Source organism: Lissotriton helveticus, chromosome 8, assembly GCF_964261635.1.
Source record: "Lissotriton helveticus chromosome 8, aLisHel1.1, whole genome shotgun sequence".
Taxonomy (NCBI): domain Eukaryota; kingdom Metazoa; phylum Chordata; class Amphibia; order Caudata; family Salamandridae; genus Lissotriton; species Lissotriton helveticus.
In genome coordinates this window covers 428,662,129-428,686,253 of record NC_136069.1, presented here as the reverse complement: position 1 = coordinate 428,686,253, position 24,125 = coordinate 428,662,129, and the positions used below count along the sequence as shown (strand labels likewise).

The window sequence follows — 24,125 nt, the reverse complement described above, 5'->3', positions numbered from 1 at the left end:
GCCTCCTCCTTCCTTGTAAAAGCACACTGCTGAGCAGGAGCTGTCAGCTCACATGCACCAGATACATTAAACTGAAACAGGTGTAATAAACAAGCATTTGCAATGCAATAGGTCATGCATTTGCCAGAGTTTGAGCTAATGGCATTGTAATGACAATACTTTTTATTTATGTGTTTTGAAAACCTGCAAGCAGTGCGTAAACACGGATTTTGTACTTATAGTTGTTGCTTACAAGAAGCAAGGCTGTCAGTAACTGCGCCTCTTTTACTCCAAGGCTTGTTTCTCGTAAGCCCAGTTTCCCTTGAAAAGAAGCACAAACCAAACGAACATCCTACCAACAACAAGCCCAACTGACGCTGGACATCGAAAAGTGCAAAAAGGTTAAAAAAATAGGCACAACACGGGAGGCATCGCGGGAGGCTGCACTAACAAAACTGTGTCATTAGGAGGGAGGAATATTATATTTAAATGTAGACAGATGTGGCGCCATAGCTGAACACAGGCAAACAGTAAGAGAAAAGGAAACCTCCAAAGAACCATAGAGGAATGAGACAGAACTTAGTCCCTGTTGCCTGTGAGGAACAGAAGGGAAGAGGCGGACAAAGAGGCAGAACTGCAAGCAAGGATTTTTAAAAGACACTGAAACAAACAAATCAAAATCAGGGGGATGTTTATAATCCCACAAAAGAAGCATACTATGGGCCTCAAGGATAGATGTATCAGTTTCCATGCGCCACCGCCAAATGTCTTTGCGCCACCATGGATGCGCTGTATTTACAATACTGTTCTGCATGGCGCACGGATTAACAGCTGCGTCAGTAATTCTGACGCATCTGTTGGCACAAAAGTGACGCACTGCTGGAGTGGCTTATGAAAGTGACGCAACTCCAGCAATGTGCCACAACAGATAGATGAGTCCCATTCAAAAAGCCCTGCGCCATTCCTTAAGGCTGGACTGAGCAGGCGTAGGGATTTTGACGCAGTGAAGGCGTAGAGTGACGCAGTGAAATCTTGTAGATTTCACTGCATCAGTTCTAAATGGCTTCTTGCATGGGAACGTCCACCCTGCATACATATAATGTGGCGCAGGGCTTTACAATGTGACGCATCTTCCTAGATGCATCACGTTGTGAATGGACCACAACGTGGCGTATTGTTTACCCGGCTGTGGCGTCACGAAAAGTGACGCAACAGAGGCGCAAAAGTGATGCAAGGGGCTTGTAAATCTGCCCCTACATATACAAGAGATCATACGCTTACGTTCGACCTAAATCGGGCTCCAGGAAGCTTCCCGTATCAGACCTGACATACACTTGAGGGAAGTGTTAGTTTACAGATGCATGTAGGCTGAGGTGTGTATGCCAGGCCTCTAGGGGGCAACAAACCAGCGTGAAAAGTATCCACGCAGTTTAAGGATTGTCCACGAGGCAGACTGAATGCTTTATACCTTCAGTACTTGTAATCGAAAATATGCATGTGTTTAAATGAACACGCACGTCCACTAAATTGAGCCAACCAGAAAGTGCAGGCTCAGGGGATATTTTTGCCGTGGTCTCTCAGTCTAGTAAATAGCTCTGGGATTGAGAGGTTTGCTCTTTTGAATACTGGGATGAAATGAAGTCGCAGTTGTGCTTTATTTTCCGAATGATTGGATGCAGAAGGGCAGCCACATCCTCCAGTTATGAGGTGTTACAAAGAGCGCCAGAGTAGCCTGGAATGTGCAGATTTTTGTAAATATGCTAATGTAATTTTGCATCCTCCAACACACACTTTATTTACCATGTCTCCCTCATTTGCGAGATGGCGCGGGGGTGTCTTGGTGAAGCTGAGCCAGAAGGAGCTGAAAATATTCAGGCTAAATCCTTCAGTTCACATCTCATAAAATATTGACCTAGATAAGGAGGTCCATTTCCCTCACTGTTCTGAGCCGCAGCAAAAGGGGGACTGAAAGGTGAGAACATTTTATAATATTAATTCAATCAGTGCTCTGCAGACACTTCTTTTCCACTAAGCGTATACATTAAAAATACATCCTATTCTATTAAAACCCTCAGCTCTTTACCCGATCCTTTTTCACTCAATCTTCTAAATTACAGATACAAAAGTAAAACAAATCAAAGCCAATTGCTCTTAAGCAGAAACTGGGAAATCTGCTGGACGTGGGCAGCGCTCTTTGCCGCCAGCAGTCAGGGATAATACGGATTAAACACTTCACGGCCGGCAACTGCGTAATTATATCAAGAAACTTAAGTCAATGTGATTACCGGCACAGTTGGGTTAAAATATTTTCACAAAAGGATGTTCACCATGAGGAAAAAATTATAACTGTTTCATTCCAGTCGCTGCAGTTTTATATTAGTAATCCAAGCATTAAATTAGTGGTTGAAATGTTTCCAAAGGTCTTTGGCTATCAGCCTTCACGCCCTGCGCAATATCTTAGGAATGCACTTGCTGACTTGTAATGTTGGCCTTTATAAGTCACTTTTCTATACATGCCAATAGACCCGATTTAGGTGTGATGTTCCCGATTTTTTAAGCTAAAAATTCCTTTATTTTAGCTGTCCGCCTCTGAAATTGTCTCTCTTTAGGGTGACCAGACGTTTCCTCGGACACAGTTACACAGTGGTGTAGCCTGCCATACTGCCACCTAGGGCAGGTAAGAGCAGAGGGGTGGTGGCGTGTAGGCCGACAGGCAACTTGTTCTGTGGGTGGCAGGGGTTGAATGGGGGGAATTGGCGGCCTGCAGAGGACTTGTTTATCGGGGCTGGGGGGACGGTGGTAATCGACAAACACAACTTCCACTGCCCCCAAAAACAGGACCGCCCCCCTAGCCACGCCACTGCCCAGATAGAGTACTGTCCTGGTGTTCCAACATTCTTCTCAATTTTCAATACATGTCCCGGTTTTTAAGACGATGTTCAAATCATTCGAAGCAAAATTTAAACCTATGCTCTTTTTTCACAGGCGACTATAAAATCAAAAATAATTTATGTCATTAATGTGTTTCTTTCATGCAGCTCAGGAAGTGGTGGGCTGCATGCTCGTAGTAGAGGGGACACAGTGGGGAGGTGGGTGGGAGCTCAGGGTGGCAGCCCTGTCATAGGCAACGTTACATTAACGTAGCCTTGTAAATGTATACCCATATATCCACTGTGAACCCTCCTCATATATTATATACATGTGTGTGTGTGTGTGTGTGTGTGTGTGTGTACGTGTGTGTGTGTATAAGGCTATGCAACAAACGGTGCAGGCGAGATCTACAAATAAGACTAAAGGCTTTAGTCCTACTTTTATGTCTGGCTTGCTTCGTTTTTGCTTCTCAAAATGTGGGCACCCTACCTCTGCTTCAATAGAAGTCAATGGGAGCAATACATTCTCCCGATTCTTTTTTTTTAAAATCTCCTACTTTCCTCTTCAAAAATGTTGGCATGTATACTTTTCTAACAAAGTGTGCTGTGTAGTCACATATTGACAAGCACTGGCAAAAATGATAGGTCTCTGACTAATGTTCCATAGAATGCTGCGTTAGAGCACAGTGCATGGAATGAACCAGCAGGAGTGGACAAAGAGGGCAATAGTTGTAAAGTAGTTTTCTACACAGTTCAATGCAAGAACTTGAGTGGAGACCGAAGGATACACCTAAACACTCAATAACATGACATGAGAGAGAGATTCAACTGACCTGAGTGAAGACTTGACAAATTCTCAAGCCAATGGCTGAAAAAGGCTGGCTGAAGGCAGTGGTTGAAAGGGGGAGACCCAAAGCTCACTCCATGTATCTTGTTAGTAATAGGGCGCTTTTGATAGATGCACTTTCACAAAAATAAAACCCAGATCTAAAAGCAAATCTGTTATTTTCTGCTGAGTGTGCTGTGGTAAAAACAGAATGTATTAACATTACGCCATTGCTTGACTATAACTGTTAGTTTCCTTTAAATTGATGTTTCCCTAATTTAATTGTTGTACTTTTCTCCCTGTTTTAGGCATCATTTCAACTTTTCTGCACGTCCATCCTTTCGGAGCAAATATAGAATATATTTGGTCCTACTTGCAGCAGTTGGATTCTAGGGTAAATAACTGAACTCAGTCCTTTTTTTTATACACAATTGCATCCATCCAATTGATTCTATTTGTTTATTATTCACCCAGGTTCATCAAAAGGGGAGGGCACTCAGGGCTGTTGGGCCCCTCCTTGTACTAATTTGGGGCCTGCACTCCTGTTACTTAATTTCTTTAGCTATTAAAAAGTCATCCTGGAAATTTCCTTTGTGGTGCAGCTAACACTTCTGTACCACGAGAAGGCACCATATACTGTGTTTTCCCTTTCTGCAGCGTTGTTGTTTCCTCAATTACAAGCTACAAATTGGATGGGTAAGACACCTTTAAGTACTCAAAGGAGTGAGTTATACAAGTGAAAATTACAAATAAGAGAATTCTATTATAAAGAAGTCCTGTTGAATGTCTTCTTGCTGCACCTGTGATGACAAAGCCTTTCTGTAAGTAGTAACTGTAAAGAATGGAAACTGATGAATGTGACTCATAATAAATGCAATAATTTTCTTTGGTGCAATGATGGTTTAATGGAAATTATACAGAAGGGTGCAGCCAGTACCAAGTAGAACAGAAACGAGATATAAACCTATGGTCAAACTCCAATATCAGTGCCTGCAATCTATAAATTGTAAATTGATACTTGTATAGCGCACTACTCACCCGCAAGGGTCTCAAGGCGCTTGTACGAATACCGCTGTGGAACCCATCCTGGCTTTACCTGTGAGGTGTCCACTCCTGGGCACCCCCAAGGTGGAGGCCAGGCATCCTTAGCGTTGTGGGGGCCGTTGTGGAGATTAAGCAAGCTATTGCCTAGAGTTGCAGAGTGGGACTCCATGATTGGAATAGGCACCGAGGTGAGAATTATCAGGTCCATGGAATTTTTGAGCTCAAGACCCGCCGAGGCGGGGAATTGAACCCTGGTCCCGGGCTAGATCTCTGCATCAGGGTCTGCCGCTCTAACCATTAAGCCACACTTCTCCTCCAATCTATGGTGAATTGGAAGGGAGTGCTACAATAAAAAGCTGTTTTTCGAAGAGAAATGCAGCCAAACCATTTGTATCTAGTTGGGTGGATAACCATACTTTTGAGGAAGTCGACTAAGACATCTTGGCGCTGGTAGTGTTGGAAGATCTGGTCTAGATAGTTGAGAATAAAAACTTATAGGGGCGTGTTAGACCTGGCATCCTTGACGTGATTTCATCTGAGTTCTTGTCTTCTACCCTCCTATTTTTGAGTGCTTTGCTGAATTTGTTTTTGCTGGCTTTAGGAATCTGTGCACTTTTTCAGTGCTAACCAGTGCTAAATTACTTGTTCTCTTTATCTAAAATGTGATAACATTGTGTAATTCCCAATTAGCATTTTTAAATTACTTATAAGTCCCTAGAAAAGTGCAGTACATGTGCACAGGGCCTGTAAATTAAATGCTACTAGTGGGCCTGCAGCACTGATTGAGCAGCCCACTTAAGTAGCACTTTAAATATGTCTCAGGCCTGCCACTGCAGAGCGTATGTGTGCAGTTTTAAACTGCCCTTCCAACCTGGCACGTAACCTACTTGCTATGCTCAAACCTTCCTTTTTATTACATATATGTAACTTCTAAGGTAGGCACTGGACAGCCCATGGGCGTGGTGCAGTGCAATTAAAAGGTAGGGCATTTTAAGTTGTACCTGTCCTGGGAGTGAAATTCCCTTACATTTGTTTTCCACTACTGCAAGGTCCACCTTTCCCATTGGATAACATTGGGATTGCCTTATTACACTGTATAAATGTAGTTTCCAATTTACAGTGAAGTTGTTTTTTAAATTGCTGTTCTGAAAGTGCCACTTTTAGAAATTTAGCCTCATCTTACTTAAACCATTTGGTGCCTTTTGCCTGTCTCTGGAATACACGTCTGGGGCGGGTGACTGCTTGCTTCCTTCATTCCCTCTAGACAGCAGCACACAAAGGAAGGGTAGGTGTGACAGAGTGGCCATCTGCATGATTGGTCATCCTGAGCAGCATGAGAGGCAGGAGCTGTCACTACACCTGAAAGGACTGTGCCCTGCCCCACACATATTTTTGCATGGCCCCCTGCCATGAGTCTGGACCAGGGCAGGAAAGGCAGGGTCTTGTGCACTTCAAGGCCTCTCTTTAAAGTATCCCTACTTTAAAGGCCCAACTGGGTATACGTACTGGACACTATGAACTCAGAACACTTCTGAAACTGAGGACATTCTACCAGGAAGAAGGACTGCTGTGCTGCCAGGAGGGACTGGCACTTTTCTGAACTGCTTTGCTGTGTTGGTGTGCTGCTTGCTGCTTCTTGCCTGGAAGTGAGAAGAACTGGACCTGACTCTCTACATCCCAGAACCTAAGTTCCTCCAAGGGCTTGTTGGCTTGCCTCCTGTTTCTGAAGTCTCCAGGATATCAAAGACTTCACCATGCAACTTGCAACCAGCACCTGGACTCTTTCCGCTGTGAGTACAGCTCTGCTAATCCAGTGGTGCTAATCCAGTCCTAGATTCTTGGAAGTGAGTACCTGTGCTGCAACCCAAGAAAATCCATGCATCTCTGACGTTGCGCAGATCGGAACCAGTGCATTTCCGTCGCCGCCAACGCCACATGCGTACGGGACTTCTTCCAACATGTTCCAACATGATGTCATCACCAATCCCCACTGCGTATGTCTTTGGTATCTCGAGCGCGACCACAATACAAAGTCATGTTCGGACTGTCAGGCGAAGGCTCTGAAGACCTTGAGGAAGCGGGCGGCAGTCAACACCGTCAAGTGAGACTCAGAGGAGGTCACAGTCCCGATTGAAGAAGAGGAGGTCGTGGGAGCGCTGACCGAGCCCTAAGTCCTCTTCCTCCTATTCGAGGTCCTCGGGACATTCAGGGAAGAGGCATAAGAAGTCCATACGGACTTCCTCTTCACCTCAACTGGTGTCGTCAAGAGAGGTAAGGGGCACCGACGCTCTAGGCACGGTCCTGCAGAGCCGAAGCCAGATTCAACTTCGCGTCTCCCACGTCTCTGGGAGCCAGAGCGACTCCAGCTCAAATAAAAGAGTTTTAGGAGGCCATGCTCCGTGTATTTGAGCGGAACAACCCCGCTGGTGAGCCTTCAGGACCTGTGGAGTCAGAAGGGGCCCCATTGGGGTTGACACTGTCGGCTCCGGTCACGACACTGGTGGGGCACCAGGGATCCGATCCTGGCTCCGGCTTCAGGCCGGTCGTACCAACGCGACCTTCCCCAGCATTGAATCTGAAGTTGATGCCTGCGACATCACCGATGCCCGTCCGTGGTGCAAGCCCCATTCTTATCCCCAGCGACACTGAGCCGGAACCCCGTCAATCGATACTGATTCTGATTTTGACAGAACCTCGAGGTTCTATGTTGTCGCCTGAGCACTTTGAGTATGTGTTAGGCTCAGGAGAGGATTGGAAGGGGTCTGGGGACCCTCTTGAAACCCAGGAAGTCTCATAAGAGAATTTGGACTGTTATGGAAAACTTGGGGAGGCCAGTGGACTGGATACTTCTCCAGATACTGGCATGCTCTCTCCACCAACAGTGGCTACGGTGGAGGGAGCCTCCTATGCCATGGTGGTTAAGAGCTACCTGGTCTCACTAGTGCACAGCTTTTGGGATAAATACTTCTATTGATTCTGATTTACATATAATTCTTACAATTTATCAGTTATTTTTGCAATCCAGATATTCAATTTAATCATCATTGTATGTTTTCACAATATTTTAATTAATCATACAATTCTGTGAAGTCATTAAAAAATGATAATACATCTATTTCAAACTAAAAAAACATCAATAACAAAATCCGGTTGTGCCAGAGCGCAATGCATTTCGGTACTGCCTGTCCCTTCTTCAGGGGACAATAATCTATAAGAAAAACATATAAATTATAATGACAAAGCATTTTTCTCACTTTCTGTGGTACTTATATGTAATAATGATTAACATACTAATCTCAACTTATTCTTATTGATGTCCGCGTGCCTGGGTGGCGCCTATATAGGCACAGCAAAGTCATAACCGACGCTAATGACGCCGCCGATGTCATGCGTACCCCAATGGAGCCACCCAACGTCACGTGCAAGGGGTATTGTTCAGCAAAAGTTTGCGTTCCCAGTTCAGGGGGTTCGAAAAGTGAAGGCTTCTGGGACTCGACAGTCTGAAGGACATTTGGAGAGGCCAGGCATATATTACATTCCAGACATTGCAAACAGAATTCAAACTGGGGCAAGGGGAATGGCTGAGGTACATCCAATTGGGCCACGCCCTAAAACATCATATACTGGAAGGGGAAGCACTGGTGGATGCCTCGCCATTGGAGGATCACCTGCTCACTGATCCCTCACACTCCAAGGCCATCTCACTAATTTACAAAAATATGCTCAATAACTCCCCCGATCCTTATTCATCACTCAAGCTTGCCTGGGAGGGAGACTTAGGGCAACTTGACGATGATGCCCTTCAGGGTCCGAGGGAAGTAGCAATCTGCTCCAGATTTCGCCTAATCCAATTGAAGGTCCCACACCGAGTTTCCTATCCCAGAACATTACTGCACAAGATGGGTCGGGCAGAAAACGACCTCTGTCAGTGGGGCTGTGGACAGGAGGGGTCTTTCATATATACAATATGGGAATGCCCAGAGATACAAAAGTATTGGGGAAAACTATGGGATAGTATGACCAGAGTGATGGGAGTTGAGGTCTTGCTAGATGCTAGTTTGTTTTTTACTGATGAATGTGGGAGAGGAGAATTGGCCTAAATATACAAGAATGTGGTTGACCCTGGCAGATATAATCGCCAAACGTAACATTGCAAAACACTGGGGCGTAGTTCCCCCTCCCAAAATAGCGGTATGGAAAGCCGACTTAGATTGGTGCCTCCAAGCAGAGCAGACTATATATAAAGCTAGAGGTTACCCACGGAAATGGGAAAAATTCTGGGGCCCATGGAAGGTATTCAGGTAGGGAGAAATAGGGAGGAAGGGTTTCCTTTTCCAGTCTGTTATCCATCATGTTGAAATGCTTATCTGTAACCAAAATGACTCCAACTGTTTATTGTGTAAGAATGTATTCTACCAAATTCTTTACTAAGCAAAATGAATTAAAAAAAAATGATTTCTGGATGCAGCCTGATGCCTGGGAAATTTAAAGGTAAGGAATCTGCAGCTAGATAGAGACTCCTCCAGATTATGCGTTACCGAAGGAAAGTAACTTGTTCGTTTTGTTTTTAGGTTTTCAGTGCTAGAGCAAAAATGTTTAAAAACCTTTTATAATCTTCCTTCCTAATTTATTGCAAATAAGACGAACAGATGATTTTGATGGAAATCAGTGTTTTTATTCTCGATCAGTACTCAAAGTTCAGAATCTGTTTCCAGAGGAAAGTTTCCGAGTCCCATTCAGTATGTCAGTTTCTATCAGTGTGTTTAGCTGCAAATCAAAACCTTTTCAGATCCATGTATTTTTATTTTAACACTTTGCCAGCTTCGTGAAATGAGAAGCAGGCAAAGGTTGTTTTTTTTTTTTTAATGAACTGCAGGGATTTTCTCTGCTACTGTGCATCATATGGTCAGTCAGTGTACTGTCCTTTCGCTGCTGACCGAAAAACTAGCTGTGGAGAAAGTTTAGCTGCTCAGACAAATAGAGCTTAATTCCAATTAGTAGAACTGGAGTTGTTGGATTTTTAAAGAATTAAGTGTCAAATAGCACCTAGAAACAAAAAGCGCCAAACGGGGATACAAAAGTTCAGACTCAAATGAATGGAGGGTGGGTCGGATACAGTCCCAGATTAGTCCAGCTCAAGTTTTGCCTTCTCAATGTGCCAAGAGTCGTTTTCACGGGGGAGAAGTTTGCTGAGAGCAAGGAGAGCATAGCTGGCGATAGTCGGGATAGCGCAAAGAGCGGGCTGGGCATTGCGTACGGACGGGATGGAGCCTCGCAGTATCAATCCACACAGGTGGACGATGCTTGCTGTGCGAAGAGACAAACTTGCGGCGACTCACACTGATTCTCTGTATGAGCAGCGCGGTTCTGACACGAATGGGCCGGTTTGCATTCACGAAGAGCCCAAAAGCTTGGATTTAAGAGCTTAGAAAACCACTTCCAAAGGCCCAGGACCTAAGAAGCACCTCAGGAACCCTGATATATCCTTGAGGGTCAGACTCGGAGGCCAGTAGACTAGCCCTTTGAGCCCCCCTGGGTTAAAGATGGGTTCCAGGTCCAGTTCGTCCTCTCCGGGTAAGAGGGCAGCAGGCCAGCACAGCAAGGCAGCAGCTCCTTCAGAGTTGCAATCCAGCAGAGTGGCAGTCCTCTCAGCACAGCAGTCCCTCTTCCTGGCAGAGTATCCAGAGGTGTACTGAAGTGGTGGCGTCAGAGTCTAGTAATTATACCCAGTTGTGTCTTTGAAGTGGGGGCCTTCAAAGACATGCCTTTGAAGTGCACAAAGGTCCTCCCTTCCTATCCTTGCTCCAGACACAATACAGAGGGGCATGCAGCCCTTTCTGTGAGGACAGAACACAGCCTATTCAGGTGTAAGTGAGGCTAGGTCCAGCTCCTTCTTTCCATCCTGCCACGATGGCCCATCAAGTCACACCTAAGCTCCCATTGTGTGTGGCTGCCTAGGGGGAATACACAAAGCCCAACTGTCACCCACCCTAGACATGTGATCAGAGACAGACTGCAGGCACCAAATGGTTAAAGTAAGAAAGCCAACTTTCTCAAAGAAGCATTTTCACAATTGCAATTTAAAATCCAAATTTACCATAGATTAGGATTCCAGAGACACCAATTCCACTCAATTGGAAATTACAATTATAAAATTTAATGAGGTAATTCCAATGTTATCCTATTGGAGAGATAGGCCTTGCAGTAGTGAAAAACGACTTAGGTGGTTTTTTCACTACCAGGACATGTAGAACTAAAAGTACATGTCCTGCCTTTAAATATAAGGCACCCTGCCCTCTGGGTAGTCCAGAACCTACCTTAGGGGTGCCTTATATGTATAAAAAAAGATGGTTTGGGCCTGGCAAAAAGGTTTATTTTGCCAGGTCGTCATGTCAGCATAAACTACACACACAGGCTCTGCAATGGCAGGCCTGAGACATGGTTAAAGGGCTACTTAAGTGGGTGGTCAGTGCTGCAGCCCCCTAGTACAAAAGGAGAAAATGATGGACAGAATGCTGAACAATGCAAACATTCACCCCCAGTCACAAAGATCTGGGTTTAGTCCATCATTCTTTTCCTCACCACGGCACCCCAGTTTGGACCCAGCCGTATGCAAATCAGTCTTGACCCTGTTCCTCATGGGAACAGTCCAGCCAGGTCCTCCCTGGACCTGAAAGAAGCATCCTGGGACCGGTTTCAGGGCATCACCCCATATCAGCCAGACTAGCTTGAATCCAGTGAGCACGGACCCACGTCTGGGCGTAACCCTCCCACTTAGGGAAGCACATGCAAAAGGAACAAATGATGGATGGAATGCTGAACAATGAAAGCATTCAACCCCAGTCACAAAGATCTGGGTTTAATCCATCATTCTTTTATTCACCACGCCATTCCAGTTTGGACCCAGCACTAGTAGCATTTAATTTACAGGCCCTGGGTACAGGGAGTACCACTTTGCTAGGGACTTATAAGTAAATTAAATATGCCAATTGGGGATGAACCAAAATTACCATGTTTAGAGGAGAGAGCACATGCACTGTAGCACTGGTCAGCAGTTGTAAAATTATCAGAGTCCTAAGGCCAACCAAAACTAGGTCAGGAAAACATGGAGGAGGAAGACAAAACGATTGGGGGTGACCCTTCAGAGAGGGCCATTTTCCAACAGAAGGAAAGACAAAAACAGTCTGTACAAACATGTGGGGATATCAAACATCAGTATTTGTATGTAGGAGCCAGGTTGCAGTTTTGAGTTCCCTTTCCTATTTAAAAGAGGACGACCATCATTGATTTTCCCTGCCCGGGTCGACCTTGGGAGGCATGGCAGATTTCGGTAGGTAAAGCAAACAATGACCCTTCTGCTTAGGTATAACACTCCCTGAATGTTAGGCCATATATATATATATTTATTTTTTTCTGAAATATACTTCCGCTTTGGGAGTCTAGTTCAAACAAACTAAAAAAGAATGCAGAGCGAGGTCAAACAAAGATGGTGCCACTTGCGCTTTCTCATTTACCTTTAGAGCATCTGCTGCCCTGGCATAAAGAGAGTGTACTGAAGCCAAACTATGTTGGTAGCAAGGCATGGTACTTGTGTGTGAGTGTGTGTGTTTGGTTATTCAGTAACACTGTTAAACATACAGGCCCAGATTTACTAAGGGCATGCATTGCCATTCCGTGATGCAAGTCGCCGCAAGGCAATGCAAGTCCTATGGTGAGATTTACTAAGCGATGCAAAGTTCCCTTGCATGGCTCTGCATTGTTTAGCAAATCCAAAGTATTGCAATACAGCACATATAGCTGCCTTGCGTTACCTTACAGCCGGGAAGCATTCCATGGGTGGAGTATGGGTGTTCCCATGCATCCATCCATGGATTTTGATGCATTGTTGTAAACCTGGGAATGCATCAACATGATATACATCTCAGACCAAGGTATAACGGGGAGAAACATCTTCATTTCTCCTCATTACTGCCTTTTTAGGTCGAGCAGACCTGCATTCAATGCGAAGCATTGATTGCTGTCTGCTTCTAGACCTATTGTCAGCCGTATTTGGGAATGTGGACACGAGAGGGGCACGAGCGCAGATTTGACATCGTGGGCGCGCACGGCGCCGTGCCCCTCTCGTGCCTCATATTCCCGTGCGCACACAGCCAGCCCCCACACCCCTGCCCACACACCACACAGGCACACGTACACACGCGGCCGCCCCCCCCCCACACACATACAGACACGCACGCATACACACGCCGTCGCCCCCTCCCCCCCGTTTAGTAAGGCTATAGGAATCATGTAGCTCAACACTGACACCCACCGCGCATCTTCACATCCCAATATTCGTTATTCGCGTCTGTAAATAAACACACTTTCTTTCAGCGCCTATGAGAGAATCTAACATAATTTGGGAATGATGCACAATTGAAAAACACACCAATCGCTTCAAAAGGCACAACGGATAGGAATTGACCGGTAGTTGACTACAGCTATAATATGTTGTTGAATGGTAGGAGCGGTCAGGAAACTTCATTTGTAAGAGACCAGCATAATAAACATAATATATGCGCTTTTCATTTTACAAGGAAACAGTTTAAAGATCTGATGTGTTCACTCTATAGTACGACTGGACTGTAAGAAAATTAAATCGGATGTCACCGTGACTGCACCCCGCGTGTATGTATGTAGCATCTCCACTCATTGACCAGACATGCGAATCTGATTAGTCATTAATATAAAACAGATCATCTGTTTAATATATAGACAGCAGTGTTATCCGCATATCTAGTTTACAGGAAGCGTGGATGACAAACCGTAAATGCTAAATAAGCGCTACAGCTGCATATTGCTCTATAATGCTTTTCCAAAAGAATTGTAAAGCCATTTTATTGTGCACATATATTAACGTGCAGACGGGGCACAGAAAGGTAAAAACCTGTATACTGGTCGTGAAATGAAAATATGTGCATGTATTTAATCAGTCTGAAGTCGTTAAAGAGTCAAAAGGTGCTATGGGGAGATGAACAGTCGATGTTGTTATTCGAACGAAAAACAAAATGGCGACAGAAGATTCCCCCTCCCCCTCTAGACTGTAATACTTTCCAAATAACGGCTTTCTTCTACCGCGCCAGACTTTCACACGTACCTGGGTCCGACCAGCCAAGGGAGAGGCTTCCGGGAACACTGTCCCGGGGCGGGGAGGCCTTTCAGGGACAGAGGATGAAGGCGGATTGGCAAAGCTTACGCTATTTTTTTTTTCTCCCCGTTCTCCCCCCCCCTTGAACTCTTCCCTGTCTCTTGAGTAGTCTCTCTTCACTGTTGTTCACCCTCTCCGTCTTTCCCAATGGTAATACAGGGAACAGCGCCGCGCGACGGCACGTAATGCAAACAGCTGAGTGCGATGGCACGCATAATTAGCGTAATACCGTCGCGAGACTGGTGCGTGGCAGGGAAGAGAAGGCGTGGCGTGGAGGGATATTAGCATAATTAAATCGAAAAAGAGCGACCTGCGGGATATATAACTTGGGTGCCATCTTGTATTGGTTGTGATTGTTGTTTAACCTAAAGGGAGTTGGAGGAAGTTGCTTTACGTAAAACCGTGCTGATGTTTTTACCAGGCCAACATCATCGCCATAGTGAAATGGGCTTCCTTATTTACTTTACAAGAATAACGTGGTGGGAAAGGGGGGTAAGATAGTGCCCATATTTTAATAGCAGTCTGTGACCAAAGGATTCATTTGGGGGCATGGATAAAGTGCGTGTCCGTGTTACTAATAGGATGAGTTGGTTTTTAGAACCAAGACCGGACTGTTAAAGATCTACACGTAGCGCTCGAGCAAGTTAGAAATCTGTCAGCCGTCAGTGATTAGGTTTCTCTCCATATATGTTCTTTCAATTTTGAAACCTAATATGTGCAATGGGCTCATTATTCACCAATCCTTATGACCTCAGTAATGTCACTTTTAATCCTGTCAAGAAATCAGTACCAACTTTGTTTGCATTGGGACTGGTGCTTTAGTGTTGCCATTTCTGGCAAAGAACAGGATTCTCTGTCACCCTATTTCGGCGGTGCTCATTTTAATAAACACAGATGGGTGAAATACTGCATCTTTCCTGGGTTTCGAACCTGTGACCTGCAAATTACAAGCCTTAGCCATACACACTCAATCAGTGAGGTGACTGTACGGCATAACAAAGTGACTGATTCTGTGCAACACTGACAATAGGAGCTGCGCTGGCTTTGCAGGACACTGGGTAAAACAGTGATTTGGAAAGTATGGAATAAAAGCCATTGTTATTTGTAATATCAATACATCAAAGTCACGTAAATACAACACATATTGCATTACAAATGCTATAGGTGTCACATTTGCAAAAGTTAAAACTATTGGCATTGTAAATGACAAAGCTATTAATTTTGCTATTTTCAAAACCAACACATAAATAAAAAAATTGTCATTTACAATACCAATAGCTCTAACTTTCCTAATGCGAGACCTATTGTATTGCAAATGCTTGTTCTATGGGTGAAGCATTCCACATCAAACTTCAATAAAGGAAAATGCCTTTAAGGGTTGTTTTTATGCTGGAGGGTATCCTTTCCTGCACAAAAACAATCCTCCCTGTAACACAGCCACCCTTGCACAATGGTGCAAGTGTGTCTGCATTGGCGCTAAGCAGCACACAGTGGGCCAGCGCAAGGAGGCAGTAGAAATGCGTTGTATCTTTGTAAACATGGCACATTTCTGATATCTCCCTTTCATGCAACGAAGCGCAGCAAGTTGCCCTGATGCACTGCGTTATGTGACTTTTTAGTAAATGTGGGCCTCTGTTTCACAGCTGTTCGTTCAGCAACACAAATGTGGGTACATTGACAACATCGCCTGCCTTAATTGAGGGACTATATAAGTGTTTTTAAATCCAGATAAATTGTTAGTCAGACGCATCACCTGGCATCCCTACAAAGCATATCAGCCGCACGTATAATAAAACCCAATAGCATCACATACACGTTCACGTCTTTCTCGATGAACACAGTATTAGACCAAACATCTTAATCAGATCCTAAATCCAGGATTAAACAATTAGGATAAAATGAAGAGCTTAGCATGCTTATTTTCTTCAAACTACTGCACAGCTCCTTGCATTTCGTTGCCTGCAGAGTTGTGAGCCAAACCACTCAATCGGTTTCTTTCAGAACATATTATTTTGATTGACTGGGTACATCAGGTGAATAGCACTCATGAATGTTCTAACAAAGCACACATGATGCTCACAACCAATAGAACAGGACTTACTTCTCATCAATGTTTATTTGCCTGTCGGTAGCTGATGCCCCGGATACCACCCTTGTTTCCAAGAATCATTAAAGTTCCTGTTGCCAAGAAGGCATTGTCTTTTAAGGGTATTTTCCACGAGGCTCCACAAACTCTGACTCCAACACATCTTTCCTCTAGGTGGTTCTAACCTGTCATTCAAATTAATGCGTTCAGAAGTTCTGCTGCTGTATTGTGGTGCTCACTTTGTTTAATAAAATATGCACTGCACATCCCCAGCTCGGATTAGATGCTAAGATTTATATCATCAGTCAGCAATCCGTCACTTGTTTGGGCAGCATGTCCTGCAGCTCCTGCCAATCATTTCAGTGTCCTCACAGCTGCTTCAGGCTTGTCATGTGCAGTAAATAATCATGTCTCCAAATGGCTGACAGAACCCTGTGTTAATTATGAATTGCAGAACATGGGCGGAAGGCTTCACATGGCAGCTTGGGAGCAGCCTATTTCTGTGCATGCGGGATAAAGAAAGGACTGTTTGGTGGTGCCAAATTCTCGTTAATATTCAAGCTTGCTTGGATTTGAACCCTCAAGTCAATCTTTATTTGATTATTGAAAACATGATCTCAAAGGAGCGTTGTAAAAGTACATTCTTAGTGTAGTACAATGAATATAATTAAACATTTAAAACATCTTGTTAAAAAATCATAGACTTATATAGTCTGACTGCAGATTTAAAAAAATCGCAACCCACAATGTCGCAGACTTCTGCATCGTTTAGCATTTGGAGAAAACAGTGTGCTGGTCTACATTTAACAAATATATAGCTCTTGAAGGTGAGAATTTAAAAATGGCGTGCAAGGGTTGATAATTTGCTGAAAAACATAAAATGCGGCAGTGATTGCGGTAACGATTTGTCACACAGGACATAAGGACAGAAGCCGACTCATTGACCCAGTAGAAAGCTGAGAAGACTGCGTACACATTTGAATTTCGTCAGCAGACATCTTTCCCAAGTTTGTGCGACCGTAGTTAAGTATGGTTCGAGCCTATAGGTTTGCAGAACTACATATCAGCGGGTGGGTGTTTTTTTAACCTCATCGATGCTCATGACGAGCTGAGCTCGTCATGAGGCACGGCGCTCCGGTGCTCATGACGAGCTCAGCTCGTCATGAGCCGTGGAACGCTCACACGCGGGAATAATTCCCATGCTGTGCTGAGCGTTCCACGGGAACGGGTGTGGTCATGACGAGCTCAGCTCGTCATGAGCACACGAGCTCCGTGCCTCATGACGAGCTGAGCTCGTCATGAGCATGGGGGCGCTGTGCGTGCCCCCAGCACAGCGGTGGAATTACCCCCGCAAGGAAGGGGTTATGGCTCCACCACATCTCTAATAGCGCTCCTGTTTATTCTAAATCCATGTTTTCTTTCCGCGGGTGATCGAGTGATGGGTCAAAGCCTCAGCCCAGGCAGTCCCCAAGGATCCGTCTTTTAAGCCTGGCAAGGTCCTTAGACCAAACTGACAACCATAGAAGCATTGGAGCTAATTTTATATGGTCCTCAGCGTGGCCTAAGCTGAGTTCTTCATGGAAGAATCACTGTGCGGTACTTGATGGTAAACCAAGTAAATGCCTACCGAAAAGTTTTTCTTCTACCTGGAGGTTATTGAATCTATGATACAAGCCCAGATACCAGCCCCATAGGTTAAAATCGGCAGGTATTTACATTCATAGGTTTCCAGAAAGGGTATGTAGATGACCAGAAGGGGCATGGTTAGCTTGGTCCCTGTGTTCTGGTCAAAGTTAAACAGAAGGCTGACCAATTGGCAACATTTTAGGTACCTGGTAGACAGGCAATGAGGCCAAAAGCTAGCCAAAGCAAAAGTAACTCCTAAGTATAATGATTTTACTAATGCACATCCCTTTGATCTTGTTGGTTCTAGTTTTTGGGTTCCTAGGACCACAATCTATATAGAAGGTTTTTAGAGAGGCAAGTCTCAAGGTTGAGATGGTCCATAAAGAGGACAAAGTTTTCTATAAGGCGTTTGAGACCATTTGGGGTTTGAGATATTAAGACAACATCCTCAGCCTACAGAAGTGCTGGTATGGGATTTGGCTTCACCTTGGGCATATCCTGACTATGGTTGATCAAACAGGGATTATAATTATAAATATATAGTAAAAACAGAGTAGGCACAAGGGCACATCCTTCCCTGACCACTTTATCAAGTGAAAAAGGAATCAGTGCACTCCCTTAATTCCCCACATCGGACACAGAACGAAAAACCCATGTGTAATGCACGTAGAAAATCGACCAAGATCTGGCCCAAACACATAACTCTTGGGAAGGCCCCAAAGCTTTGACTAGTTAACTTGGTCAAAAGCACTAACCAGGTCTATGAAGTCCAAGTACACTGGGCCCTCTTTGAACCCTATTTAATGAAGTGAAAATGCATGATTTCTTTGCTTAATTTACACCTCTTTTGAAGGTAGATTATGAGATAGGTGAAACATGGTGCGGTATTTACCAAACCTGGCAAATACCAATACCACAAGGTTCAGTATTTGCCATGTGTGGTAAATATCTCATATCTCGAGTTGACATTCAATAAATGTGGAATTTTTTTCAGAAAAAAGGTGCTTCTTTCAGTATTTACCAGAGTTTTCCCTCAGTAAAATTGGGCAGGTTTGGCCTGCCAAAATTCACCAGAAAAAAATGGTAAAATGCAGTAATTACTCATAATTCTGAGCACTGTGAAAACTCCTGTTTGTGCAGGGAGCGGAATTAAGACTGTACTTATACTTGGTACCCTGTATTTGATTTAGTTTTTTCTAACTTAATTTTTGTTTGTTGATCTGTACTGTATAGTTTTTACATACATTCTGAATACATATAAATATTTGCTTCTAGAGGCAGAGCCTATTTGATTAATCTTGCTGACATACCCGCCCGCTCCCACAATTCAGGGACACAACGTAAGATCGTTCCAGTTCAGGCAAAAACCACAATGTGTAATAAATATTTTTTTCAATACCATATTTTCCTTCATTATGTAAATAAATGATTGGTGTGCATGTGATAGTGGAATGATAGTAGGCGCATACTCGAAACTCCACTAAGTCCTCTAGGATGGATCTTTATCTGAAACTGAGGCTGTAATTGCAAATTCATTGACAGTCAAGCAGATTTTGTCCCTCAGTAACGGCAGAAAGGAATAGATTGCATAAACATAAAGGTTTATTAACAAATTAGTAAAGTTACAATCTCCAATCATATCAATTAGGCAGAAATTAATATGCACATAAATACTGTAGTTCAATTAGTAATGCAGATGTTGTAGTATGAAAGGTAACATATAAAATCAATGCAAAGTCTTGTTTCCATAAAGGAAGCGCTCTAATTCTAAGCTGAGGATTTGGGCTGCTAAGGGAAATTCAGAGGCAGCAGGTGCTAGCAAATATAGCAGTGACCAGATAAAGGTACCAATTAGAATGAGGAATGTGCTTGCCCTTGAGGGTATCTCTATAAGCAGCAAAATTTGGGACATTGGTCTCAAGAGAAGAGAGAGGATGTCCACCTGTAAAGGTGAACAAGGACAAGTGATCTAACTTACACACTTCACACAATCAAAACATAACATTTTGTCCTAAAAATACAGTTTTCAGGCTCCCACCGGGCAGGAATCAATCAAAATCCAGTGTTCTCATCTCCATACTTGGTGTCGGCCTCCTTCTCATGGATACTACAATGCCAACTTCTCCCACTGTGACCTTCACAATATCTCACAAAGGAGTACTCACTTCCTCAGCTTTTCATCCTCGCCAGGTGTTGAAATCACTGCCAAAACCAACTAATTACGACCGTCAAAATGTAAGCTAACAAAGAATAACATTTCAAAGAGCACATGGTGACTCTGGCATCTGACACAGAAAAGTGGTATGCACAGCAAGCAGAAATATGTTTATTTAATAAAGGAGTGAGGCATCCAGGCCTACCATTGGAAACTTTAAATGCGCATAGATAACTAAAGTTAATCAATATATATTAATTCTGCTGAACCTCATTATAAAACAATATGTAAAATAAATATTATATGTAAAATAAATAAAATAATATATGACATTTCTATGCGGAAATAATGAATACATTGTGCATAAATAATATAGGCTAGGGTTACGTGAATTACATATTAAAGAACATATAAATGACGATGATACTGCATCATCACATGCAGCCTTACCACACCACAACAGCAGGTACCCATTCTGTTGTGCGCAAACACCCTTCAAACTCTGAAAACAGATTGTGCTTGAAGAAAACTGAGGGGCTTATTTACAAGCCCCTTGCGCCACCCCAACGTCACTTTTTCCTTGTTAAAAATGACGCAAAAGTGGAGCAAGGGGCATGTAAATCTGCCCCTGAGTCCTTTATTACAACTGGGCTGGTGATCTACACAGGTGTTTCCCCCCCCCCAATTGGTTTACAAGTAATGCGCACATTTTGCACTGACCTTGCAATACTGGCTGTGCACAAATTTCGCCAGTTGACGCCTGGCTACATTTATGCAGTGTTAAAACAATATTATTACACTGGAACAGGAAAAACATGTAGTATTAGCACTTTCTCCTCCATTCCAACTTGTGGGCACTGAATATATATATGCAAATAACTTTTAGATAACATACATAAGATAAACCCTCTCTTTACTAACACCTACTTTGGGAATGGTAATTTGTCTAAAAAAAGTCAGATTAGCCCCCGGCTGCAAAAAATTCTGCCAAAATTGAAATGCATAAAATAGAACCAATAAATCTGAAATGGCTAACAGCAGTTAATAATGAAACATGCAGGAGGAGGAGAATCTTAATTGTGAAACCCCCTCATTAGTGAGCCTCACAACAGCAAACACTGAAGTTGCCACACTCCCAGAAATGTTAGAGCTAGTCTCCATTTCTCCTTATAGAAGTACAGGAGAAGAAAAGGTAAATTAAAGGGTTATGCAAGAGAGACCAGAGGACACATTAAAAGTATGTTGCATTCAGGAGACTAAGATGGAAGTCATGTAGTCAATTATTGAGTTACGCACAAATATCCAGGAAATTATATGGCAGTCTTCGCCCCCTCATGAGCTGTTAGAATGAAGAAGAAGCCTACCATAAAATTCTAAAGACTGCCAGAAAATGTTACATAGCTCCCAAGGAAAAATAACTCAAGAAAGAAATTCTGGAGCTTGGACATTATTAGACATTATTAAACCCAAGGCAGACGACCCAAGAGACCTCAAGAACTTCCGGCCCATCTCTCTGCTCCCCTTCCCGGCCAAGGGCATCGAGAAAATCGTCAACAGACGATTAACCCGATACCTCAAAGAAAACAGAATCCTGAACCCTTCCCAGTCAGGGTTCCACAACATTCACAGCACCAAGACTGCCCTCCTCGCCACCACCGATGACATCAGGATCCTGTTGCACAATGGTGAGACCGCAGCACTCATCCTCCTAGACCTCTCGATACATCTGCCACCGCACTCTACGTGCACGCCGCAGGGGTCCGAGACAAGGCTCTGGAATGGACCACCTCCTTCCTCCTTGGCAGAACCCAGAGCGTCCGCCTCTCCCCATTCCGTTCCAAAGCCTCTAAGATCATCTGCGGCATACCCCAGGGATCCTCCCTCAGCCCGACACTGTTCAACATTTACATGGCCCCCTCGCATGTGTCGCCCGACAGCACGACCTCAACATAATCTCCTACGCTGACAACACTCTGCTGATCCTCTCCCTCACCAAGGACCCCATCACCGCCAAAGCCAACCTCAACGAAGGAATGAAGGCCGTCGCCGACTGGATGAAGATCAACCGTCTGAAGCTGAACTCGGACAAGAAGGAGGTCCTCATCCTCGGCTCTAACCCTTCAGCCTGGGACAACTCCTGGTGGCCGATGGCACTGGGGGCAGCCCCGACACCCACCGACCACGCACACAACCTGGGAATGATCCTCAACTCAACGCTCTCAATGACCAAGTAAGTCAACACCGTCTCCTCCTCCTGCTTCAACACCCTGCGCATGCTCCGCAAGATCTACAGATGGATCCCGACAGATACTAGAAAGACAGTCACCCAGGCCCTCGTCAGCAGCAGACTCGATTACGGAAACGCCCTCTACACGGGAGCCTCGACCAAGCTCATCAAACGACTACAACGCATCCAAAACGCCTCGTCACGACTGATCCTTGACATACCACGACACGGCCACATCACCCCCCACTTGAGAAACCTGCACTGGCTCCCCATCAACAAGAGGATATCCTTCAAGCTCATCATCCACTCACACAAAGCACTCCACAAGACCGGGCCAGCCTACCTCAACAGACGGCTCTCCTTCTACATCCCTTACTGCCAGCTACGCTCCGCTGACCTCTCACTCGCCACCGTCGAGCGCATCTGAAGAACAACCAGCGGCAGGAGATCCTTCTCCCACCTCGCTGCCAAGACATGGAACACCCTCCCACTGAGCCTACGACAGACCCAAGACCTACTGACCTTCAGTAGGATACTCAAGACCTGGCTGTTCGATCAGTAGCAGCCCCCTTCACCTGTGCCTTTAGACCCTCGCAGGTATTTTTTGCGCTTTACAAATGATTGATTAATTGAGACTTACAAGCAGAGAGATGGGGGTTGGACAGAAAATAACATAAAAGTACATAGTTCAGTTGACGTTAGGTAAACATGTGCCATTTAAAAGCAAAGAAAAGAGACCTTTGCAATACCACATTGTAACAGAATTACCATTCACTTTCAAATATTGGCAGAGAAGCTCTACCACCCCTCAATGAGAAAACACATTATCCAGAAATGTCCCTGTAGAAGAGCAAACTACTGTCCTGACATTTTTTCATCAGAGTTTCAGATCTCGATAGAATTAGAGCTAGAATTTAGCCAATCTCCTCAGAACTAGCTAGATCGTTAGAAGTCGTTCAGCCAGATTTGAAAAACAACAAGAGATGCGAGGTATCTTTTAGGAATAAAGCAGGAAAAATAATAAAAGGGGAAGCTGGAAATGACACACAAGCTCATGTAAATACTTGAATCTGTGCGTCGGTCAAATAATATTTAGATGGAAAAAGACTGATGTTGGGAACTTTGATCTGAAGTTGCAATACCTTATGCAGTGCATGCAAAGAGAAGAAATAAAATGTGTTACTATAGGATAAATGTCATGAATGAAAGTTAGTAAATAAAAAGGTGATTTCAAAGTTTAAAAGAAAGAATGAAGGCACAGAGAACAGGTCCAGAAGACAGAATGTGAGATGTATGGTGTACCTGAAGAGACAGAAGGTTAGATGATGCTTGAGAAGTATCTGGATAGGTCAATTAATTAATCCATATTACAGGATTCTGAACAAAAAGATAAAATGTAACTAAGGGCTCACAGTTCCTGAAAAGAGGATGGCAGGAGGGGGTGGTAGCACAAATATATACACATTGAAGCTGTTTGGGCAAAGGCGTGCAATATATTTTGTTATACGACATAAAACTGAGGTGAGAAGGGTTAAGACATTAGAGAATTAAAATGCCATCCCCACCTGTTAAAGTATGGTAATCATTTACCTTGAATACTATAAGAAAATGTAATATTAGTTTAAATAAATGGTAGCCCTCCTAAAGTAATAATAGCACTATCCCTGACTAGGCGTGGTCGGTGAACCCCTATCTGCTGGTGGTGCTTGCTAAGTTTTAGCCACTCTGCACTCTGCTTGGTAAACAATCCATCTCCCTCTTCCATGTAGCAGAGTTCACCAGCACCATCCCAGGACCACTAAACTTGGCTGCTAATTAGTCACACTGTAACAGAAAAGAGCCAATCAATTAAAAGCACAGCAAAGGAACATGATTTGTCGAGACAAGTACATCTTTGTATCTATGTTTTGTTACCAAGCATGTACCTGCTGCCGGGGTGAGGGGAAGGGAAGACTGCAGTCCTCGCTCAAAAGCACTGTGTGTGCTTGAGCTCAGTCAGGGAGGCTGTACTGTATGCGATGAAGGAGGCTGCACTGTGACCATGCTCTATCTGCTGGTGGCTTCGGAACTCTTACTGTTTCTCACCTTCTGGAAGAAGAGGTATCCATTCCCAACCTGTCCCCCC

General features: G+C 44.1%; 1 protein-coding gene across 6 annotated transcripts in view; it reads left to right on the top strand.

Annotated features, from left to right (window-relative positions):
- ENOX1 (ecto-NOX disulfide-thiol exchanger 1) overlaps positions 1 to 24,125 on the top strand; it is a 2,394,477-nt gene that overhangs the window by 2,358,419 nt on the left and 11,933 nt on the right. For all 6 annotated transcript variants that reach the window (XM_078657297.1, XM_078657294.1, XM_078657296.1 and 3 more), the window contains one exon: positions 3,984 to 4,069. In XM_078657297.1, coding sequence (XP_078513423.1) covers positions 3,984 to 4,069 — 86 coding nt within the window. The remainder of the gene's footprint in view (positions 1 to 3,983; positions 4,070 to 24,125) is intronic.